Source organism: Pogoniulus pusillus, chromosome Z (assembly GCF_015220805.1).
Source record: "Pogoniulus pusillus isolate bPogPus1 chromosome Z, bPogPus1.pri, whole genome shotgun sequence".
NCBI classification, from domain to species: domain Eukaryota; kingdom Metazoa; phylum Chordata; class Aves; order Piciformes; family Lybiidae; genus Pogoniulus; species Pogoniulus pusillus.
In genome coordinates, this window is record NC_087309.1 from 75,211,421 (window position 1) to 75,234,528 (window position 23,108).

Below are 23,108 nucleotides of genomic sequence, written 5' to 3' on the forward strand. Positions count from 1 at the left end.
CATGGAGAGCGAGATTGAGTGCATGCTCAGAAAGTTTGCCGACACCACCAATCTGTTGGTGCAATCAAAGTGCTGTAGAGAAGGGATGTCATCCAGTGGGACCTTAACAAGCTTTAGAAACAGACCAGTGCCAACCTCACAAAGTTCAAAGCCAAGTGTAATGTCCTGCACCTAGGCTGGGACAGTCTCAAGCACAAATCCAGGCTGGGTGGAGAATGGATAGAGAGCGGTCCTGAGGAGAAAGACTTGGATGTGCTGGTTGATGAGAAGCTCAAAATGAGCCAACAGCATCTGCCTTGCAGCCCACAAAGCCCATCAAATCCTGTCCTCCATGACAATAAGCACAGTCGGTAGATCAAGGGAGGCAATTCTCCACTGCTACCCTGCTCTTGCAAGACCCCACCTAGAGTACTGTGTCCAGATCTCGAGCCTCCCCACCTTGCCCCAGACTTGGAACTGTTAGAGTGAGTTTAGAGTGGCATGGAGATGATCAGCTGGAGTACATCTCCTGTGAAGGTAAGCTGAGAGAGTTAGTGTTATTCAGCCTGGAGAAGGCTCTTTACAGCAGCCATCCGCTATTTTGGAGGCCAAGTACCAGGTGCTTAAAGGATGCAATTCTTATTTGTCCTTCCACTAAGAGAATACACCTCTGTGCCTTCACTGTTCTAGCCTCCACCTGAACTAGAAATTATTACCATATATAGTCAGCCATGTTTTTCAGACCTAGTGTTCATGGGAAACTCCCTTTGCCAACAAAGTGCAGCTGACAGCAGGTGAATGAACACAGTAAGATGCTAAATATAGATCAATTTCTCAGAATGCTGATCTGAAGATAATGACAAGCATCTGGATTTTTTTCAGAATGACAGAAAAGGAAGTTTGCCTCCATCTTGCTCCATGGCAGACAGGGGCAGATACAGCCAAAAAAGTATGCTGAACCTGCCTCTCTGAATGAACACGCAGAATCCAAGAAACCATTCCTTTCAAGAGAAAGGCCAGGTGAATTTTTCAGGAACTTGAAACTCTTCCTACTTGCTTTTTATTTAGGAAAGACTGCAAGGCTCCTGCAAAACTTTTTAGAGATGACATTTTATTTATTCTCCCCAGCACAAAACCAGACCTGTGCAATTAATCAGCTTGACAGAATACAGCAATTCACTGTTTCTTAAGCATCTGCCACAGTGCCACATACCTGAACTTTACAATGCTAAAGCCACCAGAGCTTGCAGGTGTAGTTGGCCCTTTCCCTTCTGCAGGAAAAGCCTGCTCAGTTTCTGTTGGCCTGCGAGCGTGCCAAAGAATAACAATCCAGTTACTGATAATGACATAGTGTACATGGCTTTGCCAAGTTTAAGTGTCGATATATAAAGAAGGAAGTTGAGCACACTTAAGTGTATCATTTTTTGTAATTTTGCATCAAACTGATTAACAACCTTGAGTTAAAAGGTTTAAACCACTTGCAAGCAATGACCTTTAAAACAAACTGAATTTATACTTGTACCATCAAAACAAAGAGTGTTCAAGTATTTACAAGCGTTACAGGAATTCAGTGAGCACATCCACAACTACACTGAGGCAGAAGACCAATAAAACACAGGTGCTATCACTAACACACAGTAACATCCTTTATTTTGCCACCTCCACTTTAAGCTAGTAGACTTCTGTATCATACAACTCTTCCCTCCCTCCTCATATTCAAGGCTTGTTTGATATTCTTAGCCCAGAACTGGTGAATATACCCAGAGTTTACATTGAAATGCCAGCCCTTAAACTGGTCAGTCATTCTGCACTCTAGATAATCGTGAACTGTAAACACACTGAGTCAAGGGATGCTTAAAGATTTAATTTATTTATTACCTGTGCACAAGAGAAGTAACTACCAATAAAAACTCAAAAGATATACAGAATTTTTACATGGTGGCTAAATGTAATTAGAATATCACATGACCATAGAAGTAATCTTTCCAATTACAAATCAGAATACATGTCAGAACTTCAATGAACAAGCCAAAAAGCTTTAGAAGCAGCTCCAGAGCACTGGACAATGCCCCTTTAACCTGCATTAATTATAAAGGTAGTTTACAGTTAATATTTGTGAATATTGAGACAATGTAACAATGCAGTTTCCTGTACAGTTAGATGTAAAGAGATAAAATATACTAGAACTGCTGTGCTGGTTGAATTAATTTGCTTAAGCATTTTTGCTGAGATGGTTACTTAAGATGCTGAAATATTCTACACCAAAAACAAGTTTTAACTTGTTTTATGGTTTTATCCCCTGTAGTTTTAATCTCATTCTATTGCAATGTGTCAATCTCTAGAAATTATCTATCTCCATTATATATATTTTGTTTATACTTTATACAAATTAAAGCAAAAATTGGTAGATTACTCAAAGTGGTATAAATCTTAAATCATTTTGCTAGCAGAAAAAAAAAAACATGCCAAAATCACAATAAGCAGTGTTGGTACCCACAAATTGTAGCTTCAATTGTTTCAATTTTAATTTGTATTCTACATGTATTACTACCAAAGGCTAATGTTTAAGTAGTAAATGAATTGGACAGATGTAGGTCAGACAAAAGCTGCTCACCCAGTTGGTGTTGTTTTTTCCCCAAAAATTACAAATAATGCAGAACAGAAGAAATGTGATGCATGCACAGTGAAAACGCATTGATTCCCACTGTTTTAAGAAAACTACTGCACTCCAGCTTAAAATGTGTCAGACCAATTTTAGTTATAACAAGACAATTGCAAGAGTCAGAATGAAATAAAGCAAGTATTTTAAAGATTTAAGGGCTGTTATCAAAAATAAATTACACTTTTTCACGTTAAAGAAACACTGCTATGAAGGCTGAGAGCCGAGCAGCCTTTCAATAGCTGCATTGATGTCTCCTCCTGTTGCTATTAGTGCTTGTAAGTTTGCTTCACGGTTCAGAAAGCCCATGGCACTCAGCTGCTCCAGTTGTTGCTGAAACCGAACTTCTGGATTCTGTAACTGCTAACACACATTAAGGAAAGGACAGGATTTAAACACAGTTGGTTCTGCATCACTCTGTCTTTAATTCCTGACTACATAATTTTTCAAGATTCTAAACCTATACTATGACATCAGTTATGTTCACAGTTGAATCATTCTTTTAACAAGTCAGAGTAGCTTCAAATTTTAAGACTAATTACACCTACACAGCATTCCTGGACTACAGGAAAAGTTGCTTGTTTGATAAAAACACATTACAATTCATTTGGGTAAATTCATGTCCCACAGTTTATCTTAAAGACATGCATTCAAGTGTTTAGTTTTTTTAATGAAAGAGTTCACCTTAGTAATGTGGAACAGCAAGTATTATGACGTTGGCAGTGGTGAACATCATAGGCTTTTCTTCCTTGATATAAAAGTTATGTCCTCTTTAACTTTCCAAGTATTTATTCACTAAATTCACCACAACTCTACTTGCTAGAAAGCTTCAGTCTAAGACAAACTGACAGCTGCTCTTTATGGGAACACAAACTCATGGCAAAATTTTGCCTAATTCCAGTAGTATGACCTTCAGTTCAGAGGCGTTTTTGGATGAGAACAATTATAGGAAAACCGTATGCTGGAGTAATACTGACAAGTCTTATTTAAAAAGATCAATGAGTTGATTTAGATGCCAACACGAAACCTGTGAAGCAACCACTCATCTTCCTTTTGTTCTACTTCAGTAGTTTCACACATCAAGAAATTACTACTAGTATTTAAAATCTGCACAAGGTTCCAAACAGTTCCCATATAAAGGTGCAATCTGAAATTTAAGAACTGCTCCCTGTATCTGCTTCCTCCATGCAAAACTGAACAGAATCTTGACTCAATAGGGTAATTTTTGATAGCTCAAGTGAAAATGTATGAGAATATAGCTTCCTGCAGTGACACTCACCAACACTACCTCATGGCTCGATGACAAGAGGGGCAAAATAACCAAACTGTCAGATCGGCAAGCTGAACTACCACACTCTGTAGCAACAAAGGGGGAAAAAGCAGGACTGCTCCTTCCACAAGCAGTCTGCCATTACAGTGGGTATGTACCACAGTGTAAACGTGGCGTTTCCCAAAGCACTCTTGATAACAGCATGTCTCCCTTAAAGTCTAGCTCACAGCCCTGGAACTATTGGCAAAGCTGCCACCTTTGATTGACCTCCAGAGCTCTCTGGAAACCTTTAATCCCACTCGGTATGTTAACAATCCACTGCAGGATGACACTGAAGTCATACCACAAATGCAGGCTCCAAATAACCAGAAAGGGGCTATTCCAGAGGCTTAGTAACAGTAGAGTAACAGCCAGCAATAAGGGCGTTCAATATGCTGAAGCTTTTCTCTTGCTTGAGCCCACATTTCACTTGCCAGTGAAATCAACTCAATTGCCTCAACCTTTCCAAGGATTTCAGAAATTAAAAGAGATATGAAGATGTCTATAAAAATTAACATTTCAGAAAACTCTATGCCAAATTCATGTTTTTCCGGTGTTTACTTGCACAGCTACACACCATTTTTAAGCCCTAGATATTCTCTTTAGACCAGAAGCATCTAAGAAGCTCATCTCTGAATTATTGGCCTGATTCCTAGTGTTTTACAAAGAAAAAAGAATCTAAAGCAAAACAAAATAGTGATGTACTTTACCGAAGCATTTGCACCAGCAAGTGCTTGCAACATTTGCTGGACAAATTGCTGGTGACCAGATTCAGCAGTTCCTGATGCTGGACTTGTATTCTCACTGGGAACAGAACTAGGTACAGTGGACCCTGCAGGAGCCCCAGTGCTTCCTAGTCCACCTACACCAGGATTAAGCCTGCATAAATGACAGAAAAAGAAAGTAGTACACCAGTTGAATAATAATTCCTAGCTTATTTATTTAGCTACTGAGTAAAAATCCTGTCAAAGAGGGGATGACAATTTAAATATTAATACAAAGACCAGAGTTATCACTATTTAGAAATGCTTGGCATGCAAAATGTGACAGATTACACAAGTTTAACCACAAAAATGCAATAGTAGGAGGCAGCTTTAATAAATACTAGATAAATCACTACCTGTGAAAAAGAACAACAAAACATGCAACACCACAACACAGAAGTTCATGTTTAAATTTTTAAGACCAACTCTTACCCTGGTATAAGCCCTGGTGCTTCTGTTGCTAGTGTCTGCAAGCCCTGCTGAATCTGCAGCAAAGCCTGCATTGCTCTAGGGTTTGACATAGCTGATAACGTGTCAGGATTCTGCATCTAAGAAAGAGAGAAACTCTTAATTGGATTCAAGCATTCCATATTTATTACTAGAAGTTGTATAGAATCTGGCAGTTTCAGAACTTCATTTTTCAACTTCACATTTGAAAGTTTCACTCTTAAGACATGGACAAATCTTTGAAGTACACCCAATTTTTCATTACCTCTTCCATTAGGCTTAACCATCTTTCTGTTCTGTATCATGCTACTGGTAAGCAACAATACTGAATGCTATGCAAACTCATCAGTAGAGATCTTGGAAAAGCTTAAACAATATTATTTCTTTTTCCTAGCTAAACTCAGACCACAGCAGTTTGATCACCACCATGTGTGCATGTCTTCACATCTCTAGTGCCTTCAATGCCTAAAGAAATGCATCTACTGCACAGCATACTAGCAAATAAATGCCTAATACTGAAGGGCTTTCACTCTGCTCTAACTTTGTTCTGGTTTTCGCTGGGGAAAATCTAAGTTTCTTCATAGTAGCTGGTAAAAGACTAAATTCTGTATTTGTGCTCAAAACAGTGTTTTTATATATAGGGATATTCTGACTATATATAGAGATGTTTTGGTTACTGTTAATCAGAGTTTACCCAGTGTCACGGCTTTTTCTGCTCCTTAAACAACCCTGCCAGTGAGTAGGCTGAGGCTATACAAGAATCTGGGAGGGGACACAGCTGGGACAGCTGACCAACTCACTGAAGGGATATTCCATACTATATGGCATCATGATCATCATACAAAGCTGGGAAAAAGGAAGGGGTGTTCGGAGTAATGACACTTGTCTACCAAAATTAATCACTACAATATGATGGAGCCTGCCCTCTTAGAGATGGCTGAACACCTGTTTGCTGGATAGATTAATGAATTATTTTATTTGCATGTGTGGCTTTTGCTTTACTTTCTATGCTGTCTTTGTATCAATCCATTAGTTTATTTTTACTCTTTGATTCTCTACCACATTCCACAGAGAGGGTGCATCTGTGTGGTGCTTAGTGCCTGGCTGGGATTAAACCATGACAGATACAAAACCAGAACTAATGTTTTATTGCTCACCTCTGCTTAGAGATACCACAGGTAAGTCTGATGTGTTTTAAGTCACAAGGGACACTGTCTTGGTAGCCAGATCTACTTCAAAGAGCCGTCAGGCTTATTAATCTTAGCAGCCTTTACTTGGCAAATAGACCAATTCTCTCTGATGCAAAAACATTTGAGTCACAGAGAAATCACAGATTAAGGTTATACATCCTGTATTGCAGAGCAGAACTGAGGAACGAAGAACTCTGCTCTGTAATATGGACATGTAATGAGACTTAAGAACAGCAAGTTGCTGATATATTCCATTCACATTTTTTTATCTTCCTGATTGCTAACAATCAAACAGTAACTAAAAATACAACTGGCAAAGTTTAAAGCGGAAAATATTTTGGGTTCTCCAAAGAAAGCTACTGCAAATGTTTTGAGAAAACAGCTAAGTCATAACTTACTGTCTGGTGTTTGTTTTACAGAAAATAGCAGCCCAAGAAGCCTCTTGTAATTCAGTGTGCATTAATTATTTTTCTCATAAAATCATCTAACTGAATCCAGATCTTGGCAGCACATTTACTTTGATTTGCAATGATTGCCTTGATCAGTGATGGAACTCATGCACTGGTTTAAGCATTCACAAGAGAAAAACAAACCCTTGCTTCTATTTATGGAATACTGTACCACTACACACTGTGGTAGCTAAGACCAGAGCAGATACATGGGCTGCAAGCAGGATGTTGTTGAGGAGAAATTGGTGGTATAGCAATCTCTAGAGGCAAAAAAACCCTTCATAACCAACTTATTTTGAATTAGCTAACAACTTGAGACATTGAAGACATGCTGCAAGACCTTCCCTGATATTTAAGGTAGGTTTAAAGAGATACATGAAAAGCAAAATGGAACACTTCTTTCTAGTATTGGGAAAAATACTAATCATCTTTTTTTGTCACACCATGTACAAACAGGTGTTCTCTTCTGGTGCATGGTGAAGACAATTATTCATCCTAAGCAAAGAAGCAAGAGCAAATTTAAGTGGTTGTACTAGTCCGAGACAAAATGTCCTGGTTTAAGACAGCCTCCTCTCACAAATCACACTCCCCACCCCAGATAGAGAGGGAAAGTAAACACAACAACAAAAAAAAGCCCTGGGTTGAGATAAGGAGTTTAATGAGGTATGATGTACAATGACCTTAGCCTATTTTGCAGAAAATCACAGCAAAAGCAGAAGCAGCAGCAGATGACAGTCATAGAATGGCCCTCCCAAGCCCACAGCCAAACCAGCAGAAGAAACAAAACCCCAAAACAGCAACTGGAAACAAGAAGCCTCTCATGTTACAATCTGAACTACAAGCCCCACAACACTTTGCACCAACCAGCACTTTCATTTTAAAGCTGACATGACATCAGGATGGTATTGAATACTCATCACTAGATTCAACTGGCTAAACCAGTGTTCCAGCATAGTCTGGATCAGTCCATGAAGAAGTCTAAAGGTGGGATTGGGTTCCCACCCCAGAGCAGTCAATTCCATTGACTCCTTCCAAACTTCCTAGAGAAAGCAAACCATGGCCTGCATTCCAGTGCTCTGTTTCTGCCACACAGCAGATGGGATCCCCATCATAGCAGAAATACAAACAGATTACACCCCTTCCTAGTTTGATGACATCAGAGTACACTGTGCATTCGTATCTGCTAAACCTTTACACTCTCATGGGCTCAATTTGCCAAGCCATCCGATCTGTATAGTCCAATAATCTCTGTTGTTTCTCTCCTCCATCTGGTTGGAGGCAGGGCCCCTCTAATTCTGAGTGGAATTATGTGCACCTTGTAAAGATGCTTTGGAAGTCCCTTCTGGAGGATCAGAAGCAATATTGTTTTTTCTGCTCTTTCTTGGGTGATTTTCCACTGGGCACTAGGGCAGCTTTCTCCCATGGAGAATGTCCTTGTAATTCACAGACTTGCATAGCTAGGATTAAAGTGGTTTTCCATCCCACTTCATCATGTCCTTCCCATAGTCAAGGAAGTAAAAAAGTAAAAAAAAATGTGTACCTCCCAGATTCTCTTCCTTGGATGAAGAAGTGGCTGCTCCTAATAGCTGAAACACTGGATCATACAAGTGGGGATAGGACATGCTCTTTTGAGTTGATGGACCTGCCAGGACATGTCCTTCACAACTGAAACAGGCCCGTACAGGAAAGACTTCCATCACTGCCAAAGTGTCCTAGACATTTCATCAACCATTTGTTTTTGGCCATTTTTCAAGGACAATAATAAAGACTGATTGAACATCTTTGGCTCTTGTCTTGTTCTCATGATGACCCTTATTCTTCCTCATCCTTTGTGAGACAAGCTGCTTTCCTTCTGTTTCTTTTTCTGGACAGGGATGACTGATACTGAACAAGCTAGTTCTCTGGTGCAGCTGCCATGCCTGTTGCTCTGCCTGTAGGTCCAGAGACCTTCCCGTGCCCCTGAACACTCTAAACAGTAATGGCAAGATCTCAGTAGGCATGGGCCAGAGCCCAACACACTACAGTGATTTCTATGTCTCAGCAACTTCTGGGCAGACAACAGACTTTTTCCAAATATTTTCCCAGTCAGGATTTTGCACTTGCTCAGGGGTGAAACTCCAAACCACCAGAGGTCATGTGACCATCATCCCAGGCACTCACCCATATGCTTCCACATATCCTGACACCTGTAATTATCCAGCCTTGAGGCAGATCTCTAACTGGTATTCTTGGGAGACCTGTATTGCTCTGGACAAAACCTGGCCCACCAGTACACATCCCGGCTCTAAGCCATTCTCCTAAAGTGACACACACCACCAGACAGAGCACACACAGGACTTCAACACATGGGTACCAGCCACCCTTGGGAAGCAAACATCAATACAGTGAATATACCACAGACAGGGGAAAAATATAAAACCCCTAACAAGCGTCAAGCCTTAACTGAATCCTCTCATCTCACTTCTCTTTACCTCAACCTCTGTCTCCTGCCAAAAATCAACTGTCTTAGTTAAGACAGCTGATTTTTGAGCCCCACATCAGATGAGAAAAAGACAGATGCCTTAAAACTGAAAGCAGCAACCGGAAAAAGGAAGCTCCATGACGCTTTGCTTCAGACAGCATTTTCAATTTAAAGCTGGCACGATGTTATCATGGTGTTGAATACACAGTGTAAACACAAAAATATCCACTAAGAGTCAGGTTTAACTTCTGAAAGGGATGGAGACAACTCAACTTGGTGTCTAAAGCTAATGAGAATATTATAGAATCCACTTCTTAGCCAAATCAAAGACACCACTTCATTGAAACTGTTCCTAATTAAGACACTTATTAACAGCTATTACATCATCTTACTTGCTGAAGAAAAGTTGGAAGTTGTTGTCTCATTTGCTCCTGAAGTTGAGGATTTCCAGCAAATAAAGGATTATTCAACATCATCTATGGGACAAAAACAGTCAACTTCAAAGATTGGGCAGTAAAAACCACAGGAGGTTTTAAGAAGATTGATTACTTACATGGTTATAGCCTGTGAAAACAACCTCACAGAACAATAATAACGATCACTTCTTTAGCCAAAATATGTTATGAACCACCAGCCTCAATATAGCAGGGATTTTTGTTTGTTTGTTGGGGTACTTTGGTGCTTTCTGTGATGACATGGGGGAGGAGGGAGAAGAGTGCTGCTGTTTGGTTCAATTTGTATTTTCTAGGTTTTGATGTTATTGATTTGGTTTGGTTTTTTTAAGTTAATTAATTGACAGATACTTGCCAAGACACCCTCGCTTTTATTAGAAGATATTTCTGCTCAGCCTCCACCACAGATCTAAGTAATAGTTTCCCTGCAAACATCACCTGAAATCAAGGATATTTTCCAAGAGATTATTTAGTACATTTTTTTTCACTCAGGATTTGACTTGGACGTTACGGCTTTAAATAAAATTTGAAAGTACTTCTATGACACCATTCACAAAACAGCATCTGCACTTTTCAGAGAGCATGAGTCACAAAAGTGAAATTAAAACCAGAGGAAATGCTGGATACAGCAGTAGTTTAGTGGTAGATCTACGTTAGCTTATAAACAAAGCATTTGTTTTATCTAACTGGTTGTTATACCAGATCACAATTTTAGGGCTGTACAGAACATACATGAACTTCCAAGTTAAATCCATATTCATGAGATCAAACTACAAATTAAAGAAGCTCACTCTAGCAAGTTGTTAAGTTTAAGTAGGCAATAATTTCAGTGAATTAGGGATTAACATTAATAACTGGACCACTGAGTACAGACAATTGCTGAAGTGCTGGCAGAAATGACAATGTAACTGTATCAAAGCATCTACTCAATACCCACAACACTAGATAAATGTATTTACCTGTACTGCAAGATCAGGATTCTGGCTTAATGACTGCATCATGCTCCTCATATAGGGTGCAGACAACATATTCTGCATCAGTTGTGGATTTTCTGCTATCTGCTGTAGTAAGCTCTGCATTCCTGGTGTGTTGAACATACCAGCTTCAAGGAAAAAAAAAGTTTACTAAAGAAACATCCCAACTTTCATCAGATGTATTAGACCACATAAACCACTTGGTTTGAGTTTTAATGCCTAAAACAGATCTGTGTGGCTCATCTTACTCAGCTGTATCTTGCCTGAAAGTTAAGACAGAGGCCATAACCAAAAAGTAGTCCCCACAATGTACTGAAATTTTTAGCCTTTTTTGTGTTTGCCTCCAAACAAGAAAAATACCATCATTCATCTAGAGATTCCCTGCCTTCATTACTTTAAAGCAATACAAGTACTATTATGACTCCCTGCTTTTCACATTTGTCTGCAGAAGACTTTGAAAAGTCATAATACTGAACAAAAGCAAACCACATTAAAAATTTGTAATGAAAGAATAATTTCAAACACTTAAGCATGTGCAAATATATACAACTGCAACGACAAACACACCTCCTAGTCCAGGTCCCAAATTTGGTACAGCTGTGCTCTGTCCTGTACTCCCAGAGGTGCTGTTTCCAGCACTACTACTGCCACCGCTCTCACTACTGGAGCTTGTATTTGTTGTGGATGTCTGTGAGCTGGATTGAGGAGCCCAGGGATTTGGTAGAGGATCTCTGTTTTCTGTACGAGACGGCTGACTGTCTCCTCCTGTTGATGCATTGCTTACTAAAGAAGCAAATGGGTTACCTCCAAACTACAAAGGAAAGAAAGTGAGTGTGTATCATCTACTAACACAAAGTGATTTTACATCTGGCAAATTACTTTTCCAAAATTACACATGAAGATAAACATTGATTGCTCTTGATCAGTTATACTCACCGTTCTATAGTAATTCACTGTAAATATTCTGAAGAGATGCCAATACTTAGGAGATAGCAGCACCTCCAAAATAAACTTAAATCATATTTATTTTTTAAAATCAGTATGCTAAGATATAATTACTGCAATCCAAGTAAGACTGTATCTTACATACTGATCTCCAATTTCAAAGCTGTTTTCAATCCCCATTCTTAAGTTCCAAGTTTAACTAAAGACATCCTTAAAAACTTCCTGGACTTCAGAATTTTGAGAAAAAGACTTACAGGAATTCAAATTCAAGTAATACAGAAATTCTTCCTCACTAAAATAACTTACAACACACAGGAAGCAGTACCTGTATTCTTCCAACTTAGAAGGGCACAGAATTTAAAAAATCTTCCATCTCAAGAGTGTGAGGCCCCAAACTGACTTAAATTTTTTGTCAAGTACACATTTGGAGGTCCACATTACTTACATGATTTTATTTTTTACGACTATATGCTTTCCATAACATTTGCAGTCTTCTCTCACCTGCTCCTGCGCTGCATTCAACATTGGCTCCTGAATATCCGTGTACATACGTCGTAAGGCATTGTATCCCCCAGGTATACTTTCAAGGTTGCTCAAGGCTCGGTCTTGGTTTCGCATCATTTCCTGCATCATTGCAGGGTTTCTAGCAAGTTCTAGTGTCTAGGGAAGTGGAACATTTAATCTGTGTTAATAAGAAATCCATTCTAAAGCAAACATGTCAGCATTTGGTGGTATCTCAGTCACCACCATGTTACTCCAAAATTATTACTAAAGTCAAATCAAAACATCAGTCTAGTGGAACACTAATTCAGTTGACGTTTAGCCAGCATTCTATGACAACCAACTGCTACTATGCTGGTTGGGTTAGGAGCACTAGCTAAACACCTTAAACGCACTATTCTTTTCCTCCTTCAGCTTTTCAACACAATATCGGCCTAACATTTCTGACATTACTGCAGCAGGCAGTCTGTAGCGTGAACTTTAAAATTACTACCTCAATTTTCAAAAGTACCTATTTTTTGGATACCTCCTGCTATTTACTTTTAAAGGTCCTCAAAAGCACACACAGATAAAAATGAAAATATGTAGTGTTTTTAAGAACTACTGTATTTGGTAAAATCAATTGCTGGCTAGGCAACAGGAATATACAAATGCACACAGAGTCATCCAACTGTAACTTCAGAATACATAATTATACAGCATGCCATGCCTTCAGAAATTATGCTCCATATTTTCTGAATAAACAATCTATTTTGGACATCTATGACCAGAAATACAAACATCAGTTGCATACCTTTTATGGATTTTCCAATAAGCCTAACTACTTCAAAAACATTTAAGCATTCAACTAAACACATCCAGCTCTTGTTCTGTTGTTCAGTTACACTATAAAGGTCACAAACATAAGAGATATCCTTCTACATACCTGTCTCATTATATCTGGATTATTCAGCATGTGACTGATTTCTGGATTTCTTTGTATCAGTTGCTGCATTTGAGGATTAGCCATAATTAACTGCCTCATCAAGTCAGGATTTGAAAGCATGCTCTGAACAAATGGATTTTCCATTATCTGAACCATCATTTCTGGGTTGGACATAAGTTGCCGTTGCATCTGACTCTGTAACTCTGAGAAGTTTGATGTACTTAAGCCCAGGCTATTCAGACCTGCCAAACCACCAATACCACCTTTAAGAGGACGAAAAAAAAAATACAATTGAACTTTAAACTTCTAGTATACTTCTAAATATACCCAGATTCCTTCCATGTCAAAATATCTTAACACATAATTCAAAATAATGAAAACCAACGGAAAGTCTTATCTTCATAAGGCTGCTTGAGTTATCCACAAACAATTCACTACTTTAAATAAAAAGACACTTAATTACAACTCTGATGACCTGCATCTGAAATATAGTAACTTGTCACAATTCTAACTGTACTTCACATTTTCCACAGCTTTTTGGACAACGTGCACGTCTGAGTTTTTGTTTACAGCTCTTAAAGAATAAAGTCTCAAGGACAAATAATCTGAATCCAAGATACCCACCATGCTACTAACACATATTCTTACCCAAGCTAAAAGGGTTACTAGTTGTTGAAGATGGTGATGAGGTACTACTGCTTGATGAAGATGTGGTAGCAGTAGTCCCAGTGCTGTTTGCTTGTTGCGCTGGATGATCCTGTGATCTAAAAGTAATTTCAAAAGTTGCAAGTTTCACTATTTAGTAACATTGTTAAACACATTCTCAAGTAACAATACATTCTCAACTAAGATGCTCAAGGAACAAAGAAAAAAAAGAAAAAAAAATCACCCACCACACTTATCTCTAGATAGTCTCCTGTAACAAGTCTGAGACATCTGTAATGTCACCATTTTTCCAGTAGAGGAATGGATAGGCATCACTGCAGGTATTACCACCTTTCTCACTCTGTTTCTGGGCTGTCTGCCAGAGCAATGCTTCCTCCATCCTTAACTTCAAGGACCTGTGCCTTATTCCACGATACTCTTATACTACTAATTACATGTTTGAGGCTTAAAGAAATAAAGCCTTGCAACAATTAATGCTGGATTTCTTTCATGCCACATCTTAACTGAGATGAATTTCACATTACTGAATGTGAAATTCATTTAATGCCTTAAATTCATTAGGAAATAAACTATCAGAAACTCAATAATGTTTAAGATGTCAAGAACAGTGTAAAAAAAAAAGTTAAAGTTAGCATAATTTAGCACAGGCACTAAAGGATGCCCAAGTTAAATACCACATCATTCTGCTGCAGAGGCATTAATATAGGTGTCACCACATAGTAGAAAAATTAAAGGAATTGAGCTTGTGTAAAGCTAACCTGGTCTCTGCTCAAAAGATGAAGCTAGTGTGAAATCTAAATCATTTCTTCAGTATGGTTCAATAATCACTCTCAAACACCTGTATTTGCAGAACAGCAGCAGAAAAATAAATCACAGAAGCTATGAATTCAGACCTCACAGATTTGAGGTTTCAACAGTACCTAAATTTCATACCTCAGTTCAACTCTGAGTACCCTTCTCCTATAATGAAACTGTTTGTTTCACGACAGCAGAATAGAAAAATAGGAAGGTGAAAAACAAAAAAAAAAGCCAGAGACACAAGCCTGAGAGATGCCTCAGGTCCAGAGGTTTCCTTGATGTTCCTAAGAGTTCTCTGACTCCAGCTTAAACATATGCCACCAAAATCATAGAAACCAAAAGTAGTGAAGTAAGGAGACTAAGTTTTCTCACTCTTAGATACTTTTCCAGTAGTTACATTTTAGACGTAAATAGAAGTAGTTTCAAGCTTTAGACATAAACGTAAAGCCTTGAGCTTGGGATGTCAGCGTGGACTTGCTGAAACTGATGTCTTCAGGTGCCTATCCCTTTGTGACATCAGCAAAGTTTGATTATACGACACACTACCACAGAAGTAGATCCTCATCACAAACAAGAAAGACTTACGTAGAACAGGCATAAGAACATTGCCAGTCTAAAATAATGAACATGTTATTGACTAAGCAAGCTGGTTCATTTGAGAGATTTATTACTCTGCTTGCTGAAAAGATTTTTAGTTAAGCCTTCTCCATCTGAGCACTTTACAGAAGTAATGAGCAGAGGACACAACTCAACTGAAGCAACTTTTCATAGCCACTTTAAAAGTGTCTCAGCAAAATAGGAAAGAAAAAAAGTCTCTCTGTTCAGCTCCTACTAAAAAGTAGTCTCTCAAAAAAATCTGTTTCCATATTTCAGCAAAACAGCAATGATTCATTGCAAGTTTTCACATGTGAAAACTGCACAATATAACCTTATGAATAGTTAACAGCCATTATCTAAGAACTATCAAGCCAAAACACAGACAGCACTAAAAACTGAATAAAGCAACAAAAGAGACCTGAATTTAGAAACAAATTGAATTAAAATATGAAGTTAAAACAAAGGAGAAAAGCCCCATAATTTCAGACTGTTGTTCTGTATCAACTTTGACTAGCGAGTTGATTAAAGCTATTTCCTCAAAATAAATTTGTCCAACAAAGTTGTTAAGAAATTAGAGCATCTTTACTTCTTGAAGGTAAAGAGAAGATCTTTCATCAGTAAGATTACCTGTTTTGTGTTTTGATAACCAGGTGAACAGTGAGTCCATCATGAATTCCATGCTGTGTCAAGGTATCTTGATCTTTTAAAATCTTTCCAGCAAATATCAACACAAGCTGATCAGTATGGGACTTGAAGCGCTTAGAGATTTCTTCCTTGAACTAAACAATAAAGTTAACATTGTAAATTTTTGTAATTGAATATTGAACTATAATGTTTAAGAATCATATAAGGACAAACTATTCCGTTCACATTCATTATACTCCTCCACTTGCATAGCACATTCTGTTTTACAAAATCTAGTATTACATATTGTCAACTTTTTTCTCCATAGGAAGATGGGAAAAAGCTCTTTTTTGTAGAGTAAAATTCAGAAGAGCTGCACATTAAGATCACTAGTACTATTACTGTGCTAACAAAAATCTGATTTAAAGGCTACTGCAGCTTCAATCTGCCACACATCCATGACAATAAATATGGACTAGTATATATACTACTTACTTACACACACACTGTAAAGTATGTATATAACTATACACTAGTAAGTACACACACATTTAGATATACCATATGCCAAGGCATTCATGCAACTGAAGCCATCTATTGATGAGAAACTGATGATGCAATGTCACAAGTACAACAAATCTTCCTGCATTGTTGCTGGAACCTAACAGAGAAGCATCCTCTCTTCTGAAGACCTATTTCTGCTGCCCTCCAAGTGCCAAAATTAGCATGACTTTCCACACAGGCAGAAGTTATCCCTCTGGTGGCATTGCATTCTCATTCAGTATATGATATAGCTACATGAAATGTGGTTGCAGCCAAAGGCATGGTGAATAGTCACATTTTTGAACTGACTAGGAAATCAGACCTTTGGTTAAACAGCTAAACATTGAAATTCACTGATACCTCTTTGCCTTTCAAGCCAAAAATAACCAGGTTATGCTCAGTTCTGAGATTTATCATTCTCTAGAAAAATGCTCTCACTGAAAACAAAAATCCACAAAACTTAATAAGAAAGTTAAGAGAAACACTAACTGTCTTACCGTAAGAAAACAGATTAATCTATTTAACAAGACAAGGTAGTAGGCTAAGTATTTTTAAAATTATCCCAAACAGTTAAGAAGCCTTTCAGAAGTTCACTCTAACATTTTAAAGTTAAGCTGATACTTGCAAAAATGACCCAAACATCCTAGGAAATTCTCACTCTATGTAAGATAATAAAATTAAAATCTTGCAATTATTTATTAATAATTACATTTCATAGTGGGCAGGACTAAAAAAAAAAATCATCTCACTTTATTATGCTTTGAAGGTGAGCCGCTAAAGTGTTTATAATACAGGAAGAGAAAAACGAAAGAGTCTGAGAGATAAGAGGTAAAAAGTCTGTTTGAGTTAGAGGTCATCCTTGGATGAAAGTCTAACCAAACAGATTTAGTTTCAGTTCTTGGGGAAACAACTTTTAACTCAGTCTTTAAACTAGCAACATATAGACTTGCAAGTATTCCAGGAAGTCACCCAGTCCATTCCTTCCTAAGGCAGGTGACTTACTTGAATTATTCCTGACATCTTTATCTAGTCTCTTTTGAGGTCCTCAGTGGCTCTTCCCCCCAAGAAATCTATACCAGGGTTTCACTATCCCGTTTCTTCGTTGTACAGCCCAAAATGGACAACACAAATAGATCGTTGTTCTGTTCACAATAAAGGGTTGCAGTAAAACTAATCTCTAATTCAGGGATTTTTAATCTAATCACTCCCAACACTCTTTGGGCTTTCTAATACCATTATGTCATTTTGTCAGCATGGGACTCAAAACTAGTCAAAAGACTCCACATAATTTCTTTTACTTAGTTGAACAACAGGATAAACTCAGTATCCTTCAAGGTATGTTCCTATTTGCAAGGAAAAAAGTGAGAAATACATGTAGGAAAAATATTTATGTAACAGTGATGAGTTATTTGACAACTATAAACTCTACACCCTTTTCTGCAGAGCAACTGTTCAGCCAGTTACAGAATTACAGAAACATCCAGGTTGGAAAAGGCCTTCAGGATCACCAAGTCCAACCTATAACCCTACTCAACAAGATTCACCTAAAACCATATCCCTAAGCACCACATCCAAACGACCCTTAAACACATCCAGGGCTGGTGAGTCAACCACCAACCTGGGCAGCTCATTCCAGTGCCTGACCACTCTCTTCATGAAAAACTTTCTCCTAATGTCCAATCTAAACCTACCCAGTCTCAGCTTGAGACTATTCCTCCTTGTTATGTCTCCAATTGCCTGTGAGACCAGCACTAGCCTCCCCACAATGTCTCTTCAGGTCGTTGTAGACAGCAATGAGGTCTCCCCTCAGACTCACCCTTGCTCAAACTAAGCAGCCCCAGCTCCCTCAGTCATTCTTGAAGATGGGCCTCCTATTCTGCACTCTTCTCATTAATTATTCTTAAAAAACACTCAAAGTGACATAAAACCAGCTGAAATACCACAAAGCATAAGAACAAAGGACTATCATAGTATGCGAAATGCAAGTATCATTTACCTAAACCCATTATCATATTTTCCACAGTATTTTGACAGTGACATCCACAGCTTAACCCTTAACAGAACGGTGATGCTGTAGCATCACAGAATTCTCATACTGGAAGGGACCCTTAAGGATCACTCCCTTCTTCTCACAAGACTATCTAAAACTGAATGAAATTACTAAGAGTCATACTGATGCCCCTTAAGTCTGACATCCTTGGTGCTATGACCACTTTCCTGGGAAGCCTGTTCTAGTGACCAAGCATCATCTCAGTTAAGAACCCTTTTCAAATGCCCAGTCTGAAATTCTCCTGATGTAGATTCATTCCAATTCCTTATGTTTTGTTGCTGGTGCTAAATGGAGAAGATAAACAATTCCCCCTCTACTGCCCTTCCATAAGGAAGTTGTAGACTGTAATAAGGTCAACTCTCAGCCTTCTGTTCTCCAAGCTGAATAAATCAAGCAACCTCAGCCACTCCTTGTAAATTTTGTCCTTGAAGTCTTTTCACCATCTTGGTTGTCCTCTTCTGGACATATGCTATTAGTCTGATGTTCTTCCAATTACTCTACCTTACGCAAAGCTCTGTCACACATTTCTAGAACTGCTATTACCTATAAGGTCAAGGAAACAAAGCATCATTTACAGAACATAACCAAACAGCATTTGATATTACTAGTATACAGATATCAGAGGCTGTGCCCTTCCCTTTCCTTTTGCATGTAATGTTATTTAGATGATCTGCAAAAAACCCCACACAATACTACAGCAAGGCATAAATGAAACAGCCAATATACCAGCATCCCCAAAATAACCACTACATCAACATACATGCATAACTCAAAGGCACAATAGATCTCTTTCCTTCTACAATAATGAAACAGTCAAGAGTACTGAGACAAATTTGGCTGAGGTGCATTTACAGAAAAAAAACTGAGATGCCAAAAAGAAAGGCACTTTTCATCAACTTCACCTGCACTCAGCACAGCTCTGAGACTTCTGAAATGACAAGATATAAGGAGAATCAAACTCTCAGATATTTCACTCTTGGAAGACTAACATATAAAACATAGGTTACCGTGCAACATATTTTGCTAACTAATCTGTTGATTGGTATTAACAGTCAAAGGCAACCATTAACAGTGTGGTCCACACACTTGATTGTTAATGTTCACAGAATGTACAACTCAGTATCTCGTGGTCTGCAATTACATTGGTGGACAGTAACACTGAACAAGTTACAATGAACTCTCTGATGCTCCAGATGTCTCCATAACATGAGTGCACCTGCTATTTGTACACAAATTTATCAAAACACATTGTAAATCAACTATGCTAAGAAAAGAATCGCAATGATTGTGTTGCTAGGATCTCAGAAAATAAACCTAATAAAATACAGAAGACAAATCCTTCTACTGAGCTGAAGCGTCTGCACCAGGTTCAGTTAAATTCAGTAGTCTTACAGGCATTCATCTTTACTCAACATGTGCTCATGAACTCTTCACAAATAGCAAGATCAGTATCCCACACCAACAAGGATAAAAGTATTTGGTCCTTGTCTAGTGAGCCGAACTGTGCTCAGTACAAATCAAAAAAGGTCCCACAGAAAAAGACAGATGGATAGCCACTGCAATCAGCTGACCTCCCAGAGTAGTACTGTACTTGGAAGGTTGCTTTTTACTCCACATACTGCATTCTAGCTGCTTTAGTTCCACAAGACAGGATCAGCAATAACTAATCCTATGTTGCTGAAGCCCTCCAACATCAGGAAAGTTTTCCTTTACTCAGGACAGTTGCACACTTATATTAGCAAAGCAACATAACACAGGTTTTGTGTAGCCCTAAATTTGGCCTAATGACCCAAAATATTTTTTAAAAAAATCTAGATTTTTTTAATCCTGGCAGTATTTTGAAATGACTGCAAACAAACAAACAACACATCAACTCTCCAAGTCACAATATTAGCTACAGAAATTAACAGCTGAATAAGTTCTATCTTGCTGTACAACTTTAGTAGTGTCTGGCGGTTTTTTTACTCTGCAAATATGGCAGTCACTGCTGACCCACCTGTGCCAAAAGAAAAAGGCACTTGCTGATTTAAGATACATCTGAACAGATGTTCAACTTGTATTGTATTCAAGATCAACCCATTTTCAAGACTGGCTCTAGAAACATTATTAACCACAGGTCATTTTTACAGTTTAAGAGAAACTGTCAATACTAGTCATACTACAGAAACAATGCATTTAAGTGGTAGCTATGACATTGTCTGGGCCTCAAATGGTCAACCCACAGGAACAATCTTAATTCACAGTCATCAAGATATAACTCTGAGCAAGAAAGACAACATTTAGAGTTTAAGGTATCTGTGGGCAACAAAGGCATTTTAAGCAACATGTTTCATTAATTACCTAAGCCTGCATGGCTGCTCTCAGTAAATATTAATGTTCTTGCTACATTGTGTAACTATTTCAGTTTTACATAAGTGCTTACTTGAACATTTGCCTGCCCCACCAGCATCCAAGTTTGAAATAACTTTGTTAGAGTGGAATATAATATAAAATTCACATCTTGTGTAAATTTGTTTATAATTACTGAAAGGCTCAAACTAAAGGCAGACTGCTTTTCAGGGCAAATCCAGGTTAGATCCAGTGTTTAAGCCTCTCTTTTGAAAATAAAACCAACAACAAATGAACAAGGAAAAAAAATTAAATGTAGCAAAAACGTCCAAAATTGCAGAGACCTTTTTACAAAAACTGCACTGATGCTGCTCACAAATCTACAGAGAACAGAGAATTGAAAAGCACCCCTTTCAAACTGAGATTGCTGTGAAAGCAGTGGGCCACATTAAAAAGCAAACACAGTCATTTTATCTTTAGGAGAAATGCCTAGATTAAGCTTGCAGAGGCAGTAGCTGATACTTCACAGTTACAATGCAGCAATCTCATCCCTCTGGCAACTGGAACAAGGACTTATGCATGGCATTCTTAGAAGCCAAATGCCGACATAAAACCCTCTGAACTGAAAACAGATTCAAGGGTAAAAACTCTAAAGAAATACCAGTATTCTGTCTCCTTACAACAACTAGGTGGAGCAAGAGTCTGATGTTCTAGCCAAGGTGCTGGCACTACACTTCACATCTGTGAGACCTTACTTCATCTTCAGTACCCTACTCTGATTGACTATGCCTTTCAGCTCATCCATCGGGAAAAATTTCAACTTCTGTGGCTAGATAGCCACGGCACTCACATGTACCTTTTTATTTTCGTGAACTCTGAATTACCAAACACATGCACACACACACGAAATAAAGGAAGCAGAATTTAACTGCTTCATTCAGAGACACACTGGTGATAATTTCAAGGAAAGTCAATGGAAAACAAAAAAAAAGTTGACGTGACTCAGTAGGTGTAACTGCTTCTTTTAAGCCAAAGGCAACACTGGACACAGCCTTACACAAGAACGCAGAAGAAGACCCTAACTATTCAAAGTTACCTGACTAAACATCTTACCTAAAACTAAACCGTTTAAGTAGAGCAGGTGTGCTTTAGCTGAACACATTTTGCGCACACAGTTTAACGACGTTACTTCCCTAAAATGAAGGCATCTTTGCATAATCTACTCGTTTTTAAAGACAGTTTTAGATAATCACTGGCAATACAGCTCTGGTGACTGGCAATACACACTGGTGATTACGTACATTTTCTACAGCCGCACTAGCTAGCCTGTCAGCCTCCTTGCAGACTGAGTCAGCCAGACCGGACAAGTCACAGTTGGAAAACCTGCTACACTCACCTCCCAAGCCGGCTCTCAGCATTGCAATACGAAGGTGAGAAGCTGGGGAGAAGGAAATAAAGCAAGCTTCCTCGCTGTCCTCAGATGGGAGCAGCCCTCTCCTGGGCCTGGATCGGCCTTGGTATTCCCCCACCAGCGCTCAGTGCAGTTCAAGCAAGCAGCAGCTGCTTTGTCACCGGGAAGGGCCTTCACACTGCAGCGCTGGAGGTGGGAGCTGTGGGCCTGGACTCTCCTCCCAAAACGCGGTTCAATCGGCTCCAGGCCCTAACCTCGGCTTGGTTACCCCCGCTACTCCCCTGCTGCCTGCTTCCCTATCTGGCCCACCAGCCCACTCAAGCCAGCCCCCCCCGCCCTCACCTGCCGGATACTGCTGGTTTCAGACACAGCAAACTCTTCCTTCTCTTTGGGAGTCTTCACCGTGACTTTGATGATCCGCGGCTCGGTGGAAGCGGCAGCGCCCTGGGTGGGGCAGCTTGGGGGGTTGCTACCCCCCGCAGGACCTTCCGCGCTCTCCGACATAACGGCAGGGATAGGACGGGTTAAGACGGGACAGGCCTAGCCAGCTATGAGTCCTCTGCTCCCCGCGGCCCCAGCCGGTCTCGCAGCGCAGCACGCACGACGCCCGCTCCCGCAGCAGCGGGCGGAAACAGCCCGGCTCAGAGCGGCGCGAGCTGATGACGTCCCCCGCCGGGGAAGTTGCTAGAAAGGGGCGCGGCCTGCCCGCACCTGGGCGCCTCCCGCGCCAGCGCGCATGCGCGACTCGCCCCGCCCCCGCCCCGCCTTCTGCTGCCGGGCTGAGGCCAGGCGCCGGGGGTGGGGCTCGGAGCTTGTGAGGCGCCTCGGAGCCGTGGGCTCAGCCCGGGCGGAGGGGAGCTCCAACACCGTCCACTGTAACCTGTCACCCAGCCCTGTCCAGTCAACTAGACAATGGCGTATTTTTTCCACAGGCAGTTGATTTAAGCCATCTTAAAGTCACCGCAATGGTCTGAAATAGAATAAGCAAGCTGAAAACTACCTAGCAATGGCCAGGACGTGTTCCATATAAAAGTGA

At 39.5% G+C, this 23,108-nt stretch overlaps 1 protein-coding gene across 2 annotated transcripts; it reads right to left on the reverse strand.

Annotated features, from left to right (window-relative positions):
• Nucleotides 1-1,073: 1,073 nt before the first annotated feature.
• On the reverse strand, nt 1,074-22,743 carry UBQLN1 (ubiquilin 1). Of its 2 annotated transcripts, none has more exons than XM_064176446.1 (11): nt 22,415-22,743; nt 15,744-15,895; nt 13,704-13,819; nt 13,056-13,318; nt 12,131-12,289; nt 11,252-11,495; nt 10,670-10,812; nt 9,651-9,734; nt 5,144-5,259; nt 4,658-4,826; nt 1,074-2,998 (listed from the first exon to the last, which is right to left on the reverse strand). In XM_064176446.1, the coding sequence occupies exons 1-11, from the start codon at nt 22,574-22,576 to the stop codon at nt 2,846-2,848; spliced, it is 1,761 nt and encodes a 586-aa protein (XP_064032516.1). In that variant the 5' UTR covers nt 22,577-22,743; the 3' UTR covers nt 1,074-2,845. The 2 variants fall into 2 exon arrangements, with proteins under 2 accessions (XP_064032516.1, XP_064032515.1); XM_064176445.1 differs by having other exon boundaries at nt 1,074-3,001; nt 22,415-22,742.
• Between the last annotated feature and the right edge of the window lie 365 nt (nt 22,744-23,108).

Coding starts and splice junctions, on each gene's coding strand:
- UBQLN1 (XM_064176445.1), bottom strand. CDS start 22,576: ATGTCGGAGAGCGCGGAAGGTCCTGCGGGGGGTAGCAACCCCCCAAGC. Junction 13,820..15,743: donor GTTATCAAAACACAAAACAG/GTAATCTTACTG, acceptor AATTACTTTTAG/ATCACAGGATCATCCAGCGC. Junction 12,290..13,055: donor ATCCAGATATAATGAGACAG/GTATGTAGAAGG, acceptor CCACTTCCCTAG/ACACTAGAACTTGCTAGAAA.